Here is a 22,703-nt window from a genome sequence, read left to right as displayed (position 1 = left end):
CTGCGCTCGGCGTCATATGCTGCATTAAATACATATCGCCCATCCTCTCTCGCCACGTCATATAAACTCGATTCATCTGCCTCGTGATTCGTGCAAGATGATCCGATCCGACGACTGCGGGATGAGGCGCACGATAAGTTCAGTAATCTTAAAGGCAAACCGGAACGCGACGTTCTGGTCGCATATTACATCCTCTGTTTTCCTCTGTTATCTGAAGGAGATGTCGCCGTCGCCCTCCGCTTCCGAACACGCCGGACGCCCAGGAAATTCCCGGCTTCCGCCTCGGAGGAGCAGGGAAATCATCGACCGTGTCTTCTCTTCGGGTCGGATCCAGGCCTCTGCCGTCCCCTTCTCCTGGGAGCGCCTCCCGGGCATCTCCAAGACCGCCCCTGCGGCCGGCGGCATCGGCCACCTCCTCCCCCCGCCTCCCGCCCACGCCGCCTACCACAAGAAGCGGCCCGCTCCCTTCGCCTACGCCGGAGACGAGGACCCCTTCGCCGTCGCGCTGGTGGAGTGCGCCAAGCGCCTGCCGGGCCCTTCCATCGAGGAGCTCTTCACACCGAACCGCTCCTCCGCAGCGACCCGCCAACGGCCGGTTTCTTCTTCGGCGCGGTCTATCTTCGACCGCCTAGGCCTCCACGCCGCCTCGTGCAAGGCCAAGTGCGCCGTCGCCGACTCCGTCGTCTTCATGCCACGCTGTCCCGGTCCGCGAGGCAGCGCCTCGTTGCCGTACGCACTGTCGGCGGCGTGGTCGATCTCCGACCGTCTGGGCTTCCACGCCACCTCGTGCAAGGCCACATGCGCCGTCGCCGACTCCGCCGTCTACGTGCCCCGCCGTCCCGGTCCGCGAGGAAGCGCCTCGCTGCCGTACGTTGTATCGAACCACGGGTTCGGCTAAACCGAACCGGCCCAACAAGAACCATGCAATGTACGTTAAGAAAATAATTGCATGCCCATTTATATCTAAAGGCCCATTGATCCAGCCCAATTGCAATTCATAAAAAATGAAAGTAAAATTGAAATGCTAGAAAAAAAATATTTAACTAAACTATTCCTTGTCCATATTTATGAATGATTTATGACCATCATTAGAAAAATGTCAAATTGTGGAGTAGATATTAGTGAATTATTATATATTGTTGATATTAAACTTTAAAATTTTTAAAGATAGTCTTGTTATTTAACGGTAAATTGGAGAAAACTCCCCAATAGCAAATTCGTCTTTGCATGCACTCCCCACCCATGTTTTTCTTTCTTCTCACTCCCTGATAGGATTGACAAGACAATTAAATGTGTATATTTTTTTTTGTGTAAATTAAATGACACAATTACCCTTCCACCCACCTTGAAACCGACCAAGCTCCTTAGTGTCCCTACTATCTCCTTCACATACCACTTCATTTCGCCGACGATAAGAAAAAGGGAAAATGCCGCCGGCCATCGACGCCTTAAATGAAGGAAAAAAAAGGGATGGGCGAATCGATACAAGCTACAACGAAGAAGAAATGTCCAAGAACTCAAACGAAGAAGAAATCGAAGAAAGGTATGAAGGAAAATCCGATTTTTCTCATTTTTCAGCTAGGGTTTGTAATCTGTCGATTTTTTTTTGTGTTTTGAAAGCGTTATTGATTGTTTTAGGTTTTTGTCAACCCATTTTCTCTAATTTGTAGGGTTTGTCTCGATCTGATAGTTTTTGTAGGGTCGTTCGTAATCTGATTATTTTTGTATATTCGGTCTTGATCTAATATCGTACTCAATTTTATAGTTTTTTACTCAATCTGAAAAAAAAATTTATATACTATACTCGATTAGTAAAATAGTATACTCAATATGATAGTTTTTATACTCAATCTGGTAAAAAAAATTTATGTGTATATTGTACTCGATTATTATAGTAGTTTACCAAATCTGATAGTTTTTGTATTCAATTTGGTAAAATTGTTTTATATGTATACTGTACTCAATTTAGAGAAAGGATTTGAAATATACTACATGGACACAATTGTGCAGGTTCGTGGTAGTTTAAGATTATTGATCATTTTTGTCCATTTTACTTATTATGTTACCTTGAATGTGTAGAAAGAAGTGCTTACAAAGTTGGAACTATATGGGAAAAGAGGATGATACAAAAAAAATGATTATGGAGCTTTTCTTGCAAAAATGACATATTTAACAATGAGTAGACTACAATAACTAACTGAAGATATATTTAGAAGATACAGATATATTATTTTTCCCATGAATACCAAGTGGCATTGGTTTTTGTTGGTTTATAAATAAGATGAAGTGATATTTAAAATGTGGAACTCCATGCATGATCCATTCTCAGTTGGGACTGCAAAAGTCTTTGTAAGTTTAACTATATTATATTTAAATAGAAATTTATTTAAAATTAAATTTTGAGTCATGTTTGTTTATTGTTTGCTGTTTGTGTTTTGCAGATAAAATTTTTGGCTGGTTCCATACGACATTTATCAGAATTCAACATTGTTAGTGAGGACGTGTTAAGAGAACCCTATCGGCAACAAGGTGCAACCATCGATTGTGGAGTTTATACATGCATGTGGGTGGAATGTCTAGCCCGTGACACGACTGACATATGGAGCTATGCTTTTGGTTAAGAAGTATCAGATTTTGAATATTATAAGTCTATATTATTGTGTTGGTTTAAATTATGTAATGAATGTAAACATTTAGTTGTTGCAATGTCTTGAGATTGCAATAAAAATATCATGAGAATGTGGAAAATATGAAATTTCAGTACATATTGTGGATTATTAAGTACAAATTACTTGAGATTGAGTATGATTTTATGTGGGGCCGCTAAGGTGGCGAATTCCACCTTTTGCAGAAGAGTATGATTTTATAAAATTTGAGTATAAAATTTCGATGACACCACCACCATGATCTTGATGCAACCTCACATATGTGTGGTTTGGTCACCAAGTAGTAAAACAAACCAAGAGAGAGCTTGTCATTGTTATTTCACCCCAAAAAGAATGTCAAGAGCAAGTATACACTGAGTATAAAATGTGAAAATTACAGTACACCTTGAGGATAATTCAGTACAAATTACTTGATTTTATGAAATTTGAGTACCCAATTCTGATGACACCACCATCATGATCTTGATGCAACTTCACATATATGTGGTTTGGTCACCAAGTAGAAAACAAACCAAGAGTGAGCTTGTCATTGCTATTTCACCCCAAAGAGAATGTTAAGATCAAGTGTACTCTGAGTACAAAATGTGAAAATGACAGTACACATTGTGGATAATTCAGTACAGATTGCTTGAGATTGGGTATGATTTTATAAAATTTGAGTATAAAATTTCGATGACAGTACACATTGTGGATATTTCACTAGTTTGAGTTATGCCAAGAGCAAGTGAAATTTGAGTACAAAATAAGGAAATTTCAGTACTCATTGTGGAAATTACAGTATAAATCAAGTGAGATCCAGTACGATTTCAAGAAATTTGAGTATAGTTGAGATGACACCCCCACCATGATGACCATGAGGCAATCTCACATGTACATGGTTTAGTAACCATGTAGAAAAACATGTAAAGAGTTTGCTTACTATTATTATTCCACCACGAAGGGATTGCCTAGAGCAAGTGAAATTTGAGTACAAAATAGAGAAAATTCAGTACTAATTTTGGAAATTACAGTATAAATCGTGTGAAATCCAGTATGATTTTAATAAATTTGAGTATAGTTCAGATGACACCCCCACCATGATGACCATGAGGCAACCTCACATGTACATGGTTTGGTAACTATGTAGAAAAATATGTCAAGAGTGAGCTCACCAATACTTTTACACTACTTTGAATAATTTTACTCTTAATGAGACCTCACATATGTATGGTCTAGTAACCATGGTGGAAACCATGTCAAAAGTTTACTAACCATTTTTATTGCACAAGTTTGGGTTATGCCAAGAACAAGTGAAATTTGAGTACAAAATAAAGAAAATTCAGTACTAATTATGGAAATTACAGTATCAATCAAGTGAGATCCAGTACGATTTCAGGAAATTTGAGTATAGTTGAGATGACACCCCCACCATGATGACCATGAGGCAACCTCACATGTACATGGTTTAGTAACCATGTAGAAAAACATGTGAAGAGTTTGCTTACTATTATTATTCCACCACGAAGGGATTGCCTAGAGCAAGTGAAATTTGAGTACAAAATAGAGAAAATTTAGTACTAATTTTGGAAATTACAGTATAAATCGTGTGAAATCCAGTATGATTTTAATAAATTTGAGTATAGTTCAGATGACACCCCCACCATGATGACCATGAGGCAACCTCACATGTACATGGTTTGGTAACTATGTAGAAAAATATGTCAAGAGTGAGCTCACCAATACTTTTACATTACTTTGAATAATTTTACTCTTGATGCGACCTCACATATGTATGGTCTAGTAACCATGGTGGAAACCATGTCAAGAGTTTACTAACCATTTTTATTGCACAAGTTTGGGTTATGCCAAGAGCAAGTGAAATTTGAGTACAAAATAAAGAAAATTCAGTACTAATTGTGGAAATTACAGTATTAATTGAGTGAGATCCAGTACGATTTCAGGAAATTTAAGTATAGTTCAGATGACACACCCATGATGACCATGAGGCAACCTCACATGTACATGATTTAGTAACCATGTAGAAAAACATGTGAAGAGTGAGCTTACTATTATTATTCCACCACGAAGGGATTGCCTAGAGCAAATGAAATATGAGTACAAAATAGAGAAAATTCAGTACTAATTTTGAAAATTACAGTATAAATCGTGTGAAATCCAGTATGATTTTAATAAATTTGAGTATAGTTCAGATGACACCCCCACCATGATGACCATGAGGCAACCTCACATGTACATGGTTTGGTAACTATGTAGAAAAATATGTCAAGAGTGAGCTCACCAATACTTTTACTCTACTTTGAATAATTTTACTCTTGATGCGACCTCACATATGTATGGTCTAGTAACCATGGTGGAAACCATGTCAAGAGTTTACTAACCATTTTTATTGCACAAATTTGGGTTATGCCAAGAGCAAGTAAAATTTGAGTACAAAATAGAGAAAATTCAGTACTAATTATGGAAATTACAGTATCAATCGAGTGAGATCCAGTACGATTTTAAAAAATTCGAGTATCATTAAGATGACACCCCCACCATGAGGATTTGAGACAACCTCACATGTACATGGTTTAGTAACCATATAAGAAAACATGTCAAGAGTGAGCTCACAATTACTTTTCCACTACTTTGTATTATTTTACTCTTGATGCGACCTCACATATGTATGGTCTAGTAACCATGGTGGAAACTATGTCAAGAGTTTACTAATCATTTTTATTTCACTAGTTTAGGGAATGCCAAGAGCAAGTACAATTTGAGTACAAAATAAGAAAATTTCAGTACTCATTGTGGAAATTACAGTATCAATCGAGTGAGATCTAGTATGATTTTAGAAGATTTAGTATAATGTTCAGACGAGACCTTCACTATGATGACCATGAGGCAACCATCAATTAGCCCCCTACGAACAATGTTATGTTTATAATATAAAAGCTAATTAAAATTTTAAAACTATATTTAGAATTTTATATCTAAAAAAATAGATATAAAATTGAAATTCCCTAATTGAGGGCCGATTAACATTTTTAATAAGTTTGAGGACCAAAATGAAATTTCCCTAATTGCATGCTGATACTGCCACTTAAGAGTGCACTTCGTCTTCTTCCTTCGCTCTGCTCACTCTGCTCTCTCCGTCGCTTTCTCCATCCCTAATCCTTGCAATCTGAGAAAGAAATCAAACTACACTGGTGGTGAGTTCTCCTCATTCTTCGAATCTGCTATTTTTTCTTCCTTTATCTAGATTATTCATCTCATTTCATGCTCTGTTTCAGGTCATGGAGCTTCTTCCATTTTGTTCCATCTTGTTGTTCTCCTTCCTCGCCTCCTCTGTTTCCGGTACGGCAAGAAAAATCACCTTTTTCTGAGTTCGAAATTAGCTTTCTTTCGTTCAATGGCAGTTTATTTGGTTGCAGAAGCCGGAAACGTCGGTGTCAACTACGGCAGGGTGGCCAACAACCTGCCTCCGGCGACCAAAGTGGTGGAGCTGCTGAAATCCAACGACATTGGCCACGTCAAGCTATACGACGCTGACCCGTCCGTCCTACGCGCCCTCGTCGGCTCCGGCATCAAGGTGGTAGTCACCGTGCCCAACGAGCTCCTCGCCTCCGTCGCCGCCCGTCTGGGCTTCGCTCTGCAATGGGTGCAGCGCAAGGTCGCCGCCTACTACCCCTCCACCCAGATCCACTCCATCGCCGTCGGGAATGAGGTTTTCGTCTTCCCCCGCAACATCACCAACTTCCTCGTCCCGACGATGCAGAACGTCCACACCGCGCTCGCCCACCTCCATCTCGACGCCGACGTCAAGATCTCGTCCCCCATCACCCTCACGGCGCTCCAAAACTCCTACCCCTCCTCCTCCGGCAGCTTCCGGCCGGAGCTAGTAGAGACGGTGATCTGGTCGATGCTAGAGTTTCTGCGACAGATCGGCTCGTATCTCATGATCAATGCCTACCCTTTCTTCGCCTACGAAGCGAATTCCGATGTCATTTCCCTTGATTACGCCCTGTTCCGTCCTAATTCCGGAGTCGTCGACGCCGGTAACGGACTCAAGTATTACAGCCTCTTCGACGCCCAAATCGACGCGGTGTTCGTGGCGATGTCGGCGCTCAAGTACGACGACATCAAGATCGTGGCGTCGGAGACGGGGTGGCCGTCGAAGGGCGACACCGACGCGGCGGCGGAAGGCCGCGTACAGACCAGCTTTGGATGCGAACCTCTACGCTTCCAAGGAAAGGAAGAAGACGAAGAGGAGGTGGAGGTGAGAGCAACAGGAGGCGACAGGGAGAGCGAAGGGGAAAAGACATCCATTTATCAAGGAAAATATTTTCAAGAGAAGAAAAAGGTAGCAGGAGGTGGAGGGTAAATTTGTAAAATTATGTATTGGGGGAGTTGAAACTAAAGATTGGGGAGATTGGGGAGTGCATGCAAAGGAAAACATGGGTGGGGACTGACAACGAAGACAACTTTGTCATCGGGGATTTTAAAGCAAGTCTCCCGTTATTTAATTGCTATGATCAAATTGAAATCATACTAATAGCATTACATGGCAGTTACTTATTACTTAGTATTTATATATGCTTATCATGTCATGTTTATGCAGATGGCATATTAAAAATTAGGGGAGCAAAAATCGATTAAACCAAATTAACTGATTAAAGTTAATTATTCGGTTCAATAATTATACCCGAACCGAAGTCGAAAGTTTAAAATTTTTAATTCCATTATTTGTGACTTTCCTTCTCTCTCAAGTTCCGATTTTATTTAATTTTTGATCTATTTGATTGATATTTTATCAATTCAATTTATTCAATTTTTATACGAAACTTTAATCAATTAAATTATATTAAAAAATTATTTTATTAAATTTTAATTTGATCGATTCAGTTATTAATTGCTCACCCCTATTAACAACATGATGACATGTAATATAAATAAATGAATTCGATGCCTCGTTGGAATTAAGCTTGAATCACTCTTAGGCAAAAAAATTATTTGAGTTATATAATAATCATTAATTTTACATAAAGTAAAATAAGGGCAAAGGTTAAATTTTTTTTTTAGAGATGATTGAGATATCAAATTATAAATGAAACTTTAAGTTTAAGTATCCATACATGACAATATGAATAAGAATTTTTTGAAGGTTCAAATAGAGCAAATAAATTCCATCAAGAAACATTTATCCTTTTTGACCTAATTGGAAGACATAGTAACAACACACAGGCAAATAAGTTAAAAATAAAGGCATTGTTAAAAATAAAGGGATTATTCTAAATGCACTTGTTCACAAGGGTGGAAAATCCATATTATTAATTTATTTCAAAGTGTAATTAATTATGATAATTGATATATCAATTTAACTTAATATTTTTGTTTTTGTTTTGAATACCTAACCCTTTAGAAATATATTAGAATTATGGAATTCATATACATATAACCTAATAGAAATTATAATTAGTACAACTTTTTGAAATTATATATATAAACTATAATTTAAATGCATTATAAATTGAAGAAAGCCTATTAAGTAGGAGGAAGTTCTTCTTTTTTTTAATAAAAAACTTAATTTAGTAACAATTATTTAGTTTGACAATAAATATCTTAAATAATTATATATTTGCAATTTATATATTCGTATAATAGCATTATTGAAAACATTCAACTTTAACATAAATTTTAATAGTTTATTTGATATATGAATATTTATTTATAATGTTTGGAAATCTATTTAGATAATTGAAGCTTGGTAAAATTTTAAACGGTAAAAAGTTGAATAAATATTTAATTTTAAGTTTACAAAAAAGTAAAATAAAAAATTTTCCTTTATTCTTTACCTTCAATGAATCAAGCAAAATTATATTGAAATCAAATTATAAAAAATAACAAAGTTCTTTATATATATGGTAAATAAATTTAATATCTCCATCAATTTATTTTCCATAATGAATATATTCAGTAAAAGGAATATTTTGTTTGCTTATAATGTTTACATTAATCATTATTGATAAATTAAATACTAAATTAAAGAAAATTTCCTATTATTTTATTTAAAATATATCTAGAAATTATTTTTCACTAAAGGGATTTACTAAGTAATTAACTATTTTCCTTTAAATTATGGTTTCCAATTTCACATAATATTTTTTTAAAAATAAAAAATCAATCAAAATAACCTACCAACCAATTGCCTAATTAAAATATTTCTTAAAATAATATGTATGATAATCTTTTACTCCTAAAATTACCAAAAAAGCACTTAATGAAAATTGAACAAGTATAAACAAGAGCAAGTAGTGGATCTTGTCGATAGGATTTAATTATTTAATTATATATATATAATTTTGTTTAGGTTTCCTTTTCTTCTCCTATATATACATCTCATGTTTCTCATCTCACTTGAGGCATGAGATCAACATAGCCAAATTAGATCTTTCTTCATCTTCCTAGCTCTCAATCACATGATCGCCAACGGAAGATTGCCTTGTTTCGAGAAGGCTCACACGAAGAAGGGCGCATGGACCAAGGAGGAAGACGAACGGCTCATCGCCTACGTAAATTCACACGGCCAAGGTTCTTGGAAATCTCTCCCTAAGTATGCCGGTGAGTACTATTTCACAATGCTGATAGATGTCAACCGATATCGGTTTACTTGCTTGATTACATTGAGGAATCAAGTTGTTTGTGTTAGGACTTGTTAGATGTGGCAAAAGTTGCCGGCTTCGATGGATGAACTACCTTCGACCGGGCCTCAAACATGGTAACTTCACCAAGGAAGAGGATGAACAAATCATCAAGCTGCATAAATGGTGGGGAAACAAGTAAGCTTGCTTTTCTTTACAAAAACCTAACAAATATTTGATTGTTAGGGTGTTGATGCTACTCAGTCAAACATTCTAATTTTAATGATTTTAGATGGTCTCTAATAGCTGCTCGATTGCCCGGAAGGACGGACAACGAGATCAAGAACCACTGGAATACGCACATAAGGCGAAAGCTCCTTCGATCTAGGATCGACCCGCAGACTCACCGTCAATTGAGCAACTTGTCTTACAAGGTTTCGAAGAGTCCTAACCGACAACTCATGCCGATTCCGATGAAGGTTGATGAACGCATCCAGGAGTTATCGTCGTCAATGGGTGCCAACTTGGCTGACGATGGGCATAGCAGCATCACAAGCGCGAGCATAGACAAAGAGCCAGATTGCCTTGATATCAACCTTCAGCTTACCATGCGCCCCCCAAACTCATATACAGAACCCTCAAGCTCATCGAAGATCAAAAGAATATCATCGTCATCATCATCATCGACGATGACTACATCAGCAACAACACAAGCTAGGGCTACATCACCACCGAGGCAAACTTATCTCGAAGAGATTTGTTCAACCACGATACTAGCAACAAAGGCTGGGGCTACATTACCGCGAAAGCCAACTTATCTCAAAGAGATGAATTGGTGCGGCCGATTGGGATATCGAACTAATGAGGCGTGCAATTGCCATGTAATTGGCCCCACGAAGATACAACAATTGCTTATATACTATGGCTTTCTGGAACCAACCTGACAAAGTTATTGATCAAATTTCATTTTTCATTATTTTTTTACAAATTGTTTTTATAAATTTTGTTCAAATAGTTGTAATTTTAGCAAACTACATCTTAAATTATAAATTATTCACCATTGAGGCCAAACAAGGTCCTCTTCTTAAGGGTATTTTGGCATGTTGAAGTATTAAAAAAGTACTCTTTTGTAACAAGCTCTATTTGTCAATAAACTCTTTTTTGCTCTTTATTTAAAAATAATAATGATAACAATAACAACGATAATATTATTATTTGATGTTATGAATGAAACCATGACACAAATTGACTATCAATTAATGTTAACAAACCACATTGATCTTGTTAGTCTTGTTTATCATGCTCCTACATTTATAAATAGACCCGACCATAATTCAAGATCATCGATTCGGTGATTCTTAAAATATTGACTCTTAAATTTAATTGTCTAAGACAGTCGAAATTGTCAATTCACGATTGACACCGATTCAAGATTATTATTATTATAAAAAAAATCAACAGTCCAAACTTGATCAGAGTCCGAATCAAATATATATATATATATATATATATATATATATAATCTTTAATTAATTTTATATCTTCAATGATAAATTTTACTATATATATATATATATAATTTTATTATTAAATAAATTATATTCTTTTTTCATACAAGTTATTATCAATTTAAATGATTTTTATCAATAAAAGTTATTGACAATTTTTATAAATTTAATATTAAATGAATTAAATAAAACCATTGAGTAATTAAGAGAGTTAAATAAGATTATAAATTTAATAGGTTAAAACTAGAATAGACCCACATCAAATAATTCAAGACAGTTAGGTTGGAAAATTAACTTTCTCATATAAAAAAAATTCAAGGCAAATTGATTAAAAACAATAGTTTAAATAGAAAGATAAAACAAATAAGTGAAAAAAATAATTTAAATAGAAAGTTAGAAATGTAGAATAAGTTAATTAATATTGAACCATATCATTAATATTATTAAAATATTATAAATATATTAAATAAAAACTATAATTAAAAAAGAAATAAAATTGATAAAAAATAAAAAAAATTAATGAACCGCCAGTTGAACTGCTAGTTCAAATCGACAGTTGAACCGGTGGTTGAAATGTCAATTAATCAGGGACCAACCCGTAACTAGCCCGTTTCTAAACGGGTTGGGCCTATTGAATCGGGTCACCGGATAACCAACCCATTGACTCGATTACAGGTCTAGGCCTGGTCTGATTCAGACCCAGCCCGAGGTCAGGTCTTACTTATAAGTCTAAAAGATTTTTCAACCACCAATGCAAAGTTTGATCATACGTAATCGCCCCTGAAGCATAACTGAGTTGGTTACGACGGAACAGACTTGCAGAAGAGGACAAGAGTTCGAATCTCAGCGAAGTCAAGACAATATTCTCCTCCATCGTGACCAACTACAGTCTCTTGATTCACCTCCTCACAGATAGTCGTGAGGCCGACCGTGTGAGACTGTTGAGATAGCGGATTTCAGCTTTTTTGCAGAAGAAAAGATCATAGGTAATCACTTGCTAAATATTCTATTTTGGTGAACGCCAGTATGAGGCTTTCTATCTAAGCTTCTAATTTCTAGGGAGGTATTCAATTAATCATTATCCAACCCACAATAAGTTCACGCCACTAGCTTACTCCTCGTATCTACATGTGGAAGTTTAGTCACTTTTGGGTACTAGAGAGTATTTAGGGGCTTAATTAAGGATTAAGACCATACCACAAAGTTTACTAGCTAAGTGGAAGAAAATTAGGAGGGTTCGTTAAGTAATAATTATTGTGTGCAAGGTATTTTGGTTGTTCAACTATCTTACACTACCAACCACTTCTCCCCACATGCATAATTAATTATGCCCTATATCAAAGGATAATCCTCAACCTAAACAAATAAATAAAAATAAAAATAAAAATAAATAGATGATCCATGTCACCTACCTTTATCATGTCTTCAATCGACATGTGAAACCTTGCAAAATGTTTGAGTCATGGGTGAGGAAAAATAATTTAAAAAAAAAAGCAAACTTTGCTCATGAAATGTAAATTATTTCTTTTTTTCAAACAAGTAGTGAAGGTCTTAATCACTAGGCAATATCAACTTTGTATTCATCTATAACTTAGAACAAACATTTCAACAAGAAGGAATCATTTGTGTAGTGATAAAGTTTAAATTTGCCAAAGTTTAAACCTTTTATATATTAAAAACAATAGAGATAACATACCTCAAAAACAATTTGCTAAAAATATGGCATCTTTAGCAAGGAAGATGATTGATCATGTCCATTTTTAAGCAGCAATGGAGGAAGATATTGTTTTCTCAAATTGTTGCTGGGTTCAGCTTCAAGGCTTTGCATAGGAGAGCTCTGTATGGTGAGTTTCCTACTTGAAACCCTATGAAGGCTACCACCATCTATCCGAAAAATCGAAGTTTGTCTGTAGGAAGGAATCATGAGGATACCTGCCCAAATATGAATCCACAACCACTTTTATTTTGCATTTAAGAAGGATATCAAAAACAACTTGGATGCATTAAACCAATTTGCAAGGTTTAAAGTTGACGTAGTGATTTCTTACCTATGCATCAGGAGCTGCTTAGTTAGTTTCAAAGGATGATTGACAAAGGTTATCAGCTTTGATGAGATAAATGCCATCCGAAACTTGGAAACATGCCACTGCAATTGGTCATCTGTTGTACAGCATAAATGACAAGATCACACTAACTCATATCTCCTAATTATGTGATTGGTTATATGCTGTGTTTACAAAACTGGATGAGACTGCACGGTTCAACTGGTTTAACCAGGAACCAGCAGTCAATTCAGTCCAGACAATGAAGATAGGATATTATGAAACCCGTCCAAAATGGAAAATTTAGTATAAAACCGTGAAGCACCAAAACCATTTTTGCCGAGTCTGTACCATTTGAATGAGTGTAGACTCATCACCAAGACTAAAATTCTGCAGATATCAAGCAAAAAGAGGGAACACATGCACAAGGTTCCCACCAATGTAAAAGTAAAACGAGGATTCAATACTCAGATAATCAGTCTTACCCTTTCAAGTAACACCAACCATGATTTTTAAAGAGCGACTGTATCTCACCAGTATCAAGTCTTGCATATTTTCTATCTAAAAGCTTCCCTACTTCCATGTATAAACTTACAGATCAAACTCTTAGGACCCGATCTTAAGCAATATTCAGAGAATGCTGTTTTAGATTTGTCAAACTAAAAAGGGCTCCTAGAGGGCTTTTATTACGTAAGCCAAATCTAAAAATGCCTTCTGTGGACCTAGGCAACTATGTATTAGAAGAATTTGGCAAAAAAAAAAAAAAAGGTATAGGAAAGTGCGGAAGCAGACAACATTGAACTTAATTGAAGGTGATAACAAATATAGTTTTCTTAATTGACTGAATAAATTGGAAACTATCACCATAATAGCCTTTTTAATGATAAATATTAAGTCTACATGGTACACAGAACCAGATTTAATATTAATTTTCAACCACTACAAACTAGGGACTGGGTAAATTATTCTAATTTCTCATCAGACTTAATACTCAAAGATAGTATCCATGGAAGAAGTACCTCTTATATAGCTTCTGTCCTTCATGCCTTTCCCCCAACTTTCTGAGGAAATCCGACAATGCCACTGAGTCATTGTAAGTGCTTCTTTCTGATAACCAATCATCTTCAATCTGAATATTAGCATCCCTAACAAACAGCAAACATTGTTATTACTCAGTTTTGTTCAACATAAGCATATGCATGTCGCAGTTGCACACATTTCCAATTGATTAGAAAAAAAAGAATATAATTTCATATCCAAATAAATTTTAACTCTAGATCAGGTGCACAAATTTTCAATTGATTAGAAGAAAAAAATGTAACTTCATATCTAAATAAATTTACTCTACTCAGAATAACTCAGGAAAACAACCTTCTCAGGCTGAGAACCTTGTAATTTGTTCTCAGGTAATCAGCATGCTTAATGAGAGCATCTTGGGCATAGTGCTTGCCAACTGTTCTTACTGCAGCTGCACTAAGTAAATCTTCTAAAGAGCCATGTTTTTTCAGAAGTTTGATTGCTGTATTTCGGCCAAATCCAGGAGCTAAATGCTGAATTCCAGGTACACCATCAACTTCATCCCCCATGAAACACCCTAAACGAGTAATAGCTAACATTAAAAACTCCATAAAGATATTTTGGTTACTGCTAAAATAAAACACCCCTATAAATACATGCTTCTAATAAACAAATGGTATAATGCCACATAAAAAGCAAGTAAATAGCAGGATTAGCAAGTAAATCCATGATTCTAGCCCAAAAAAAAAAGGTATTATGGCTCATAAAAATACAAAGCGAGTAAGATTGCACAAAAATAATGTAATTTTATACTCACGAAGGCTCAAATCTGAACCTGGATCACACTTATATTGATCAATGTAATGTTTGATTGTGTAGAATGACCATCGACCAATATCAGGTAAGGGCATGACAATTTGAACCTCCTCAGATATCAGCTGCTTGAAATCTTTATCAGGAGAACCAATAACAACTCGCAGTCCTTTTTGTAAAACTTGATCTGTTAATGTAGCTATTACATCATCTGCCTCATATCCATGAACTTTAATTGCCTGCAATGTTTATAATTTAAGAAACTTTTTCTATGTAGAGAATTAAAATAAGAGACAGGAAAAATTCAACCAGAAAAGAAAGTCCCAGGATAGTAGGATTAGGTTAGTTGGTGGAGGAAGAAATCCTCAGCGATGATAAGATGACAGAAAAACCAAAAATGGATTAGTGTAATATGAAGGAAAAGAGATATATGTATCGATAGATAACTTAAGAATACAGTTCAGATGGGATATTAAGGTATAAATGTTAAAAGGAAAGTCTTACGATACCTTTTTATTGAATTGAGCCCCTCTATATTGTATGTGTCTTTTTGAGATAAATACTATTTCAAATTACTAAATGCATAAGAAAACAGTTCATCCTAGGGAAAAAAAATTCACAAAAACACTGGAACGGAAATCACTGAAGACTGTAGAAACTAAGAAAATTGCAATTCATTTAATTTAAAGATATTATTAAACATACTGGCACATTGCACTTCAGAAGAACATCCACTATTTGTGGCTCCGTTGTGCTTAGGAAATCCCGACGAGCATTCCCAAAAATCCTCGACTGCCTCCGGTATTTGCTCCTGTGTGCTTTATACGAAGGCAACAAGCGCTTTCTATACTCATTCCCTTCTTCACCGTCCAGAACCTAAAGAAAAATACAACCTTTGTTATCCGAAGTTAGGGTTTCGAGAATTCCAACTACTGCGGCAAAAAAGTTTGAGCTTACAGCAATAACAGGATCACGTAGGCTGACTCGGGAGAAGAAGAGGTCGACCCATCGAGCGAAAGAACTAAGACTGGGCTGGGATCCATCAAAGCACAGGGGATTCACGTCCAAGAAAAAGACCCTGCCTTTGCCCTTGGACCGCTCGGTGGAATTCCCCAACGAGTCGGCAACGCCTGGCAGGAATGGTTCGATGGAGTTGGCGCAGCGGGGTGAGGGGAGCGAGAACCTCCACCGGTGAAGGCAGGGAGGGAGGCAGAGCTGCTGGGGATGAACGGCCGAAGAGTTCGCCACCAGAGGCGCCATCTGATAACTTCGCGCTGAGACGGGAAGATGCAGGAAAGCGAGACTTCACGACTCTTAATGCAGCTTCCAACGGCCACGATTTCTCGGGTTACTACGCGTCTCGCCTGTGATATGCGCCGATATCAATATTCATTCTCACCCTTCATATTTTTCATACTTTTTGAATGCCCCCTGTATATTTCATGGTTGACATGTTACTCCAATCCATCCTTTTACTTCTGAAAAACGTTTTCTCCATTGGGCTCCAAAATTAAGACAAACACAATCAGATATAATTATAATTATTTTTCAACAATATAATTATAATCATTATCATCCAAAAATGTCTAACTATTTGAGAGAAAAATAATTTTTTTTTAACGACGAGCATTCTCCATTTCATTTGATTTAAATTATCATACATGATTTTATTATATAATTATTATATAATTAAAATTATAAAATATTAAATATAATTTAACATTTTTTTAATTCAAATTATATATTTAAAAATTAATTTAACATTTATTATATTACTTTTAATTCAATTTATTTTTTAAAAAAATAAATTAAAATAATACTATGATGTTAATAAATTGATAATATATAAAAAAATAAATATAATTTATTTATAATTTTTAAAATTTAAAATAAATAAATATATATATATATATATATATTTTAATAAAATAATTTTTTAATTATTTTTTAAATTTATAAATATTTAAATTAAAATTTATTAAATTTTCAATTAAGTTTTACCATACATTTTAATTAATTTAATTTTAAAATTGAAAGATAATTTTGAAAAAAAATTCATTAATTTTATAATCGCATTCTCAGATTATAACTCATTTGTTGATGTGGCGATGATATTATATTACTTGAACAGATAACCAAGATTATCAACGATAACTCCCATCAAACATCTCCTTAATATCCAGCTCTTAGAACTGATTAATTTTGAGATAACTGACTCAATTTCATAAAAATTTACCACTAACCACACCATGATAAATCGACAAGTACTCGCGAAGACTCATCTAGATGATCAATGTTCTTAGATCCGCTTCTCATTGAAAAAAACCTCTGTAATGTATCATAACTAAGATTCGAATCTGAAATATCGAATTATCCACGGGAAGACCTAACTGTTGCACCGTAGCCCAGAGGCATTTCTAGCACATTTATGACTAGAGATGCACATGTTAGTTAAGTTCAATTCATCCAATTCTAAAAGGATTGATCATCCGAGATCCAAACATCCTTTTAATATATAAATAGAACAAATCATCCCTACTATTTTCGCATACCTCGTTCATCCTATAGTTGAACTTTCGAGATTCTTTAACATCGTTCCCTTAGTCATTGTTCCTCAAATTCTTTGGTCATCACCAATGGTCTGAAGAAAATCTGCAAATTTGCAAGATCTAACAACATTGATAGATACAATTGCTTCTCTAGTTCACAGCACTTTCGATACCTGTAATGTATCCTTCATCCTTCATCTGTTTTAACAAGCCTCCAAGTCTCGAGTATAATTCCTTTGTGTTTGGATGAGTAGAGTCACCAGCTACAAACTCGTGGATTCTAGCATTCACCTCAATCCAACTCTTCCCTGGCTCCTTCTTCACCCCATTCACCCTCATCAACTCTCTCACTTCCTCAACCCCATGCCAATTTCCGATCGAGGCATACAAGTTAGACAGCAGTATGTAAGCTGCGGAATCCCCAGGTTCAAGTGCCAAAATCCTTTCCATGGCTCTTCGCCCTGGTTCCGCATCTCCATGAATCCTGCAAGCACTCAGCAACATTCTCCACACAAGTGCATCTGGCTGGAAAGGCATTGTCTTTATCAAATTTTCCGCTTCATTTAATCTCCCTGCTCGCCCGAGGATGTCTACCATGCAAGCATAGTGATCGACGGATGGTTGAATGTTGTATTTGACCTCCATCATCTCGAAAAATTTCCCTGCTTCCTTGCTCATACCTGCATAGCTGCAAGCTGTCAAGAGTGCCACAAAGGTTTTGGCATTTGGTTTCACTGCATCTTTCTCCATTTGGGCAAAAATTTTGAGAGCTTCTTGAGAATAACCACTCTGCGCGCAACCTCCGATCATTGCTGTCCATGATACGACGTTCTTTAAGGGAAGATCTGAGAAAACTTTTCTTGCTTCCCTTAAGCATCCGGCTCTGCAGTACATGGTTATCAGCGAATTAGCCACTGCAGTATCGGCATTAAGTTCAGATTTCAAGATCAATCCATGCACCTGCCTTCCCTGTTGCACTGCCATGGTATTGGCACATGCTGCAAAAATGCTCGCAAAAGTAAACTTATCGGGCTCAAAATTCTCTACCCTCATCTGGCAAAGTAGTTTTAAAACTTCATCTAAGTAACCATTTTGCGATAACCCTGATATCATTGCATTCCAGATTATCAAATCCTTATGTTTGACTCTGCTGAATACCTGCCAAGCATCGGATATAACCATTGATTTAGAATACATGTCGATAAGTGCACTGCCGAGGAAGGCGTCCGGTATGATGCTTCTCTTGATCATGTCACCATGAACTTCTCTTCCAGATTGATGCCGAGCCAGTGAAGCACAAGCAGCCAAAGCGCCTACAAAGCTGAACTCATCCGGCTGAAACCCCAAACTTTTCATTTCGACAAAGAGCATCCAAGCCTGCTCAGGTTCCTCATTCTGAAGATAACACTGGACTATGGAATTCCAAGAGATAAGATCATGTTTGGATATATCTTCAAAAGCTAAAAAGGAATCAGAAACCCACTCATTTTTGGCATACATCGTAATAAGACTGTTTCCAATCAGGGCATTGGTCTGAAGACCCATCTTGATTGCAATCCCATGAAGTTGTCTACCAACAAGCACCGATAGTTGAGAAGTTGCAGCCTTAAGGAGTATTGAGATAGTGTACTCATCTGGCAGCAGACCTTGCTCACCCATCTCCAGAAACAACCGCAAACCTTCTCGGGCCTTGCCGTTCGTGAAGCAAGCTAAAATAATAGAGTTCCACGCCACAACATTGCGTCCGTGCATCAAATCAAAGATTTGGGATGCAATTTTCAGGTTCCCAAACCTGCCATAAGCATCAACAAGTGCAGTTCCTACAAACAAATTGTGACACAGGGCCCTCTTAGTGATCTGGCCATGGAGCTCTCTGATAAAGGTTGTATCTTGCAAAGAGAGGACAGTTCCAAACGTGAACTCATCTGGTGTGAAACCTTCATCTAGCATGTCTACAAAGCGAACCAGAGCATCATCAGCATGCCCTCTTCTTGCCTGCAAGGCAATGAGAGAATTCCAAGAGGCTCTATCTCGCTCAACCATGCTACAATACACTGTTTCAGCATCGTCTAGTTCTCTGAATTCAGAATACATATTGATCAGACAATTAGCAACTTCCACTCTAGCTAAAAACCCTTCCTTTAGAATGCGACCATGAATCTGTTTTCCGAGCTTGTGACTACCTATTGCAACAGAAGCTCGAACTGCAGTCAAGTAAGTGAGGTGGTTGGGGCTCGGTCCGGCGTCAACCATGGCCGAGAAGAGGAGGAGTGCATCGAGGATGCGGCCATTGGACAGGTAGCCTGAGAGGAGGGCATTCCAGGACACAACGTTCCTGTGGGGCATTTCATCGAACACCTGCCGTGCCATGTCAACGGCGCCACACTTAGAGAACAGGTTGATGAACTGGTTCTGGAGGAAGATGGAGGGGGCGTAGCCGGTGTTGGCGATGTAGGAACGGAGGCATAGGCCGTCACGTAAGGACCTGCGGGCGATGCAGAGGGAGAGGATGGAGTTGTAGTGGGCGTCCCGGTCGCTGGGGCTGCTTCCGAGAGAAAGGATCAAGCTTTCAAGTGAGGATGTGGCGTGGTGGACGGGTGACTCTGGTCTCCATGGCGAAGGGAGGACGCAGGCGACCAAAGCGGCCATGGCGAAGAAGACCACCGGAGAAGAAGCAGAGGGGAACAGACATGACGAAGTAAGAGTAAACAAACACGTCAGTATAAATATGCTCTCTACACATGCACATCGAAGCACCCGCTACAAACTGGTTAAGCCTTGTTGCTTCAGCTCTGGTGACTGCCGTTCGATGGCCTTATTATTTCCATATTTGAAGGATTATTTGATAAATCTATAACAAAATTTATAATATATTTTAAAAAAAAATTAAGGGAGCCTAAACTTTAAGCAAACTGTTCCTCACCAGTGGGGCGTGAGGTGCTTCAGAGTCCATTCCTTTTGCCATTTGGATGCAGCGATATTCCTAAAGATAACATCAGATACTGCAGCTTCATCTTTACTTCCCATCCTCTGCAAGAACAGTGCCACGCAATGAAAATGCTATGACAAGTCTATCAACGCTCAAAAGCCCAGAAGAGCAAAAAAGAGTTTTTTACTTCATACACTCTCTCATGTCTTTCCCTTTCAACTCCCCTAACTTAATGCAGATCTACTTCCACCGCGGATGGTCCTCCACAGTGGCCTTCGTCTGCAATCTCATGAAAGTTCTCTGTCAACAAGATTTAATGATCACGTTTCTCGATCATGAAGCAACAATATTTGCATTCATGAAAGAAAAGGGGGCAGTTATATTTAATCTAAGAAAACAAAACCTTGTGATTTATTCACTATCCAAGATCTTCAGTCTTGTGTGAGATTCATCTTAACCAATGACCACCACCTCACTGTTAGTGTCTGGAGTGCAGAAATAGACCCAACTCAGATATTTCCCCTGACATGATGTTTGTTTTTACTGTTATCTTTGTATTCAATACTTTCATCTGTTCCTCACCTGTCAGAGTAAAGGCAAGGCAGTAAGCAAAAGCAGAATCATCATCTCCAACGACCTACTCTTGCGAAGCTCAAGTACCAGCACTTACAGGGCCAAGGAGAAGATGGGCAGTGGAGGTGGTGGAAGTATGAACTGGGATGGCTCTTCCCACATTTCCAAGTCTGCTAAAGGTTCGAGGAGGTGGGGGAAGAAGGGCAGCAGAGAGGAGAAGGGAGTGTTGGGGGAGAGGAGTGTGGGGATGGAGAAGAAGAGGGTGATGGTGATGTTAGACCAGAGTGGCAAGGATAAGGAAGCCATGATGTGGGCATTGACACATGTAACTAACAAAGGGGACCTCCTCACTCTCCTCCATGTCCTGCCACCCCACGACCCTCACAGAGGTGGAGACTCTGATCTGCACAACCTTGCATGGTCGCTTGGCGCACTGTGCAAATCCTGCAAGCCTGAGGCAATTTCTAACCCATAGCTTTGTGTGCTTAACTAGAAACTTATCACAAAGTTGAATCATCAAATTCTTGACTACTTGGTAATTGCTTCTTTTTTACCTGAATTTTGATCAACAGGTGGAAGTGGAGGTGCTTGTAGTTGAAGGACCAAAGCTGCAAACTGTTCTAAGCCAAGTCAGGAAGCTGGAAATATCTGTTCTGGTATTGAACCAGAGCAAACCCTCCCTATTCTGTTGGTATACACCTTTTGCCCCCACAAATACATCAAATCTTTTCCCTGTAAACAAAGTGCAGGAAAGAAGAGGTCAAGAGTGACAAATTAGGAGAATAATTAATTTAATCTGCTAGGATACTAGATTTATCCTTAGTATCTCAACCTATCATCTTCTTTTCATAATCTAGCCCATTTTAGAGCAAAGTCTTCAAGTAACTATTTCTTTTATTGTCAGTTGGATCAAACCAAAAATCACAAAATTAGATATACAGCTCCATCATTTATGTATAATTTTGTGATCCTTGCCCTTATGTTTTCCATCCAAGTAATTGGACCCTAAGCATACAAGCATATCATGCTTAATGAAAACAAGTCCAGCAAATTCTTGACAGTGATTACTGCTAATCTTTGGACACCTAATTTCTTCTTCTTTCTGTTATGATTGCAACAGTTTGTTTAAGACAAACAGTGAAGACTTTGTAGAGCAGTGCATTAATGAAGCTCAGTGCCTCACGATGGCTGTGAGGAAACAAAGCATGGGAGTGGGTGGCTACCTGGTCAGCACAAGATGGCAGAAGAACTTCTGGCTCCTGGCCTGATGAAAACAAGTCATGGCACATCCTTCTCAAAGTTGCCTAACAATCTTAGCATTGCTGTAAGATTACCTACTATAGTAGTTGTAGTCCCAGAACCGAGTCAACAGTTAAAATCTAGTGTGTATGTTTATCGACTTGGAGTATCCATTGATAGAAGATAATAAGTTAATAACCAATCTTTCTGTCTGCAGTGGGGTAAGTCAAAGTTGGTATAAGCTCATCATATCATCAAATATCATAGCTTACTTTGTACTAATAGCAGAATCTCAAAATTCATATAGCTAACTTGTTGCCCTAAACCAATATTATAAATGTGCTACAGAAAGTAAATATGACAAAACAAACAATAAAGACACCTTTAGATATGGGCAGAGCCGTGCTTAGAGTAAATAGATATAACACATTTGGAGGAAGAATGACTTGCCCCATGTAAGGAGATCAAGTTTAGCTCTACCATATAAACCTTCAATCTATTGAGGACTTCTATGAAGCAATGGTGTGACTTTAAAGTCTAAACTTCATCTTCTTTACAACTTATAATGGGAAAGAAACTCTATTCAATGGCAAAGGGTACACAGAATTTGTATTCCCGCCTTTGATGTAACACTGGATGCTGAGAGCTTATGTTGAAGATAACAAGAAAGTACAGCTTAACAAAGTCACATAAACCATTAAAGAAAGATGGGCACTCTGAGGAAAATAACAAATTAGATAATGATTT

General features: G+C 37.4%; 6 protein-coding genes across 8 annotated transcripts; 4 read left to right on the top strand and 2 right to left on the bottom strand.

Moving 5' to 3' along the window:
• Positions 1-208: 208 nt before the first annotated feature.
• On the top strand, positions 209-953 carry LOC141837655 (uncharacterized). Its single transcript, XM_074725025.1, has one exon. It carries the CDS (start codon positions 221-223, stop codon positions 896-898), a length of 678 nt encoding a protein of 225 aa, XP_074581126.1. The 5' UTR covers positions 209-220; the 3' UTR covers positions 899-953.
• Positions 954-1,427: 474 nt separating this feature from the next.
• On the top strand, positions 1,428-7,029 carry LOC141837079 (glucan endo-1,3-beta-glucosidase-like). Its single transcript, XM_074724546.1, has 3 exons — positions 1,428-1,543; positions 5,908-6,002; positions 6,080-7,029. Exons 1-3 carry the CDS (start codon positions 1,428-1,430, stop codon positions 7,027-7,029), a joined length of 1,161 nt encoding a protein of 386 aa, XP_074580647.1.
• Positions 7,030-9,124: 2,095 nt separating this feature from the next.
• On the top strand, positions 9,125-10,230 carry LOC141837078 (myb-related protein 308-like). Its single transcript, XM_074724545.1, has 4 exons — positions 9,125-9,266; positions 9,355-9,484; positions 9,579-9,720; positions 9,766-10,230. The coding sequence occupies exons 1-4, from the start codon at positions 9,125-9,127 to the stop codon at positions 10,228-10,230; spliced, it is 879 nt and encodes a 292-aa protein (XP_074580646.1).
• A 2,215-nt stretch (positions 10,231-12,445) lies between these two features.
• On the bottom strand, positions 12,446-15,927 carry LOC141841562 (uncharacterized). Of its 2 annotated transcripts, none has more exons than XM_074729736.1 (7): positions 15,624-15,927; positions 15,372-15,542; positions 14,671-14,905; positions 14,208-14,430; positions 13,856-13,981; positions 12,843-12,954; positions 12,446-12,726 (listed from the first exon to the last, which is right to left on the bottom strand). In XM_074729736.1, exons 1-6 carry the CDS (start codon positions 15,924-15,926, stop codon positions 12,951-12,953), a joined length of 1,062 nt encoding a protein of 353 aa, XP_074585837.1. In that variant the 5' UTR covers position 15,927; the 3' UTR covers positions 12,446-12,726; positions 12,843-12,950. The 2 variants fall into 2 exon arrangements, with proteins under 2 accessions (XP_074585837.1, XP_074585838.1); XM_074729737.1 differs by having other exon boundaries at positions 14,689-14,905.
• Positions 15,928-17,154: 1,227 nt separating this feature from the next.
• LOC141841203 (pentatricopeptide repeat-containing protein At3g09040, mitochondrial-like) lies at positions 17,155-19,893 on the bottom strand. 2 transcript variants are annotated; one of them, XM_074729337.1, is made up of 2 exons: positions 17,389-19,893; positions 17,155-17,318 (listed from the first exon to the last, which is right to left on the bottom strand). In XM_074729337.1, the coding sequence occupies exons 1-2, from the start codon at positions 19,862-19,864 to the stop codon at positions 17,281-17,283; spliced, it is 2,514 nt and encodes an 837-aa protein (XP_074585438.1). In that variant the 5' UTR covers positions 19,865-19,893; the 3' UTR covers positions 17,155-17,280. The 2 variants fall into 2 exon arrangements, with proteins under 2 accessions (XP_074585438.1, XP_074585439.1); XM_074729338.1 differs by having other exon boundaries at positions 17,155-19,893.
• A 724-nt stretch (positions 19,894-20,617) lies between these two features.
• LOC141841680 (uncharacterized) lies at positions 20,618-21,985 on the top strand. Its single transcript, XM_074729863.1, has 3 exons — positions 20,618-21,174; positions 21,290-21,408; positions 21,838-21,985. The coding sequence occupies exons 1-3, from the start codon at positions 20,830-20,832 to the stop codon at positions 21,983-21,985; spliced, it is 612 nt and encodes a 203-aa protein (XP_074585964.1). The 5' UTR covers positions 20,618-20,829.
• Positions 21,986-22,703: the final 718 nt, after the last annotated feature.

This window comes from Curcuma longa, chromosome 11 (assembly GCF_044706935.1).
Source record: "Curcuma longa cultivar G26 ecotype Majalengka, Jawa Barat chromosome 11, ITB_CL_G26_1.1, whole genome shotgun sequence".
NCBI classification, from domain to species: Eukaryota; Viridiplantae; Streptophyta; class Magnoliopsida; order Zingiberales; family Zingiberaceae; genus Curcuma; species Curcuma longa.
Note: the sequence above shows the minus strand (reverse complement) of the source record. Positions and strands in the feature narration are given on the sequence as shown.

Excerpts from the sequence above, each read along its gene's own strand:
- LOC141837655 (XM_074725025.1), top strand. The coding sequence starts at position 221 with ATGTCGCCGTCGCCCTCCGCTTCCGAACACGCCGGACGCCCAGGAAAT.
- LOC141841680 (XM_074729863.1), top strand. The coding sequence starts at position 20,830 with ATGGGCAGTGGAGGTGGTGGAAGTATGAACTGGGATGGCTCTTCCCAC. Across the intron at positions 21,175-21,289 it reads GCAAATCCTGCAAGCCTGAG|GTGGAAGTGGAGGTGCTTGT; the intron begins GCAATTTCTAAC and ends TTTGATCAACAG. Across the intron at positions 21,409-21,837 it reads AAACCCTCCCTATTCTGTTG|TTTGTTTAAGACAAACAGTG; the intron begins GTATACACCTTT and ends TGATTGCAACAG.
- LOC141837078 (XM_074724545.1), top strand. The coding sequence starts at position 9,125 with ATGATCGCCAACGGAAGATTGCCTTGTTTCGAGAAGGCTCACACGAAG. Across the intron at positions 9,267-9,354 it reads ATCTCTCCCTAAGTATGCCG|GACTTGTTAGATGTGGCAAA; the intron begins GTGAGTACTATT and ends TGTTTGTGTTAG. Across the intron at positions 9,485-9,578 it reads CATAAATGGTGGGGAAACAA|ATGGTCTCTAATAGCTGCTC; the intron begins GTAAGCTTGCTT and ends TAATGATTTTAG.
- LOC141841562 (XM_074729736.1), bottom strand. The coding sequence starts at position 15,926 with ATGGCGCCTCTGGTGGCGAACTCTTCGGCCGTTCATCCCCAGCAGCTC. Across the intron at positions 15,543-15,623 it reads TACGTGATCCTGTTATTGCT|GTTCTGGACGGTGAAGAAGG; the intron begins GTAAGCTCAAAC and ends ATTTTTCTTTAG. Across the intron at positions 14,906-15,371 it reads TTCTGAAGTGCAATGTGCCA|GCAATTAAAGTTCATGGATA; the intron begins GTATGTTTAATA and ends TAAACATTGCAG.
- LOC141837079 (XM_074724546.1), top strand. The coding sequence starts at position 1,428 with ATGCCGCCGGCCATCGACGCCTTAAATGAAGGAAAAAAAAGGGATGGG. Across the intron at positions 1,544-5,907 it reads GAAGAAGAAATCGAAGAAAG|ATTATTCATCTCATTTCATG; the intron begins GTATGAAGGAAA and ends TCCTTTATCTAG. Across the intron at positions 6,003-6,079 it reads CCTCGCCTCCTCTGTTTCCG|AAGCCGGAAACGTCGGTGTC; the intron begins GTACGGCAAGAA and ends ATTTGGTTGCAG.
- LOC141841203 (XM_074729337.1), bottom strand. The coding sequence starts at position 19,864 with ATGGCCGCTTTGGTCGCCTGCGTCCTCCCTTCGCCATGGAGACCAGAG. Across the intron at positions 17,319-17,388 it reads GGATGAAGGATACATTACAG|ATTTTCTTCAGACCATTGGT; the intron begins GTATCGAAAGTG and ends GCAAATTTGCAG.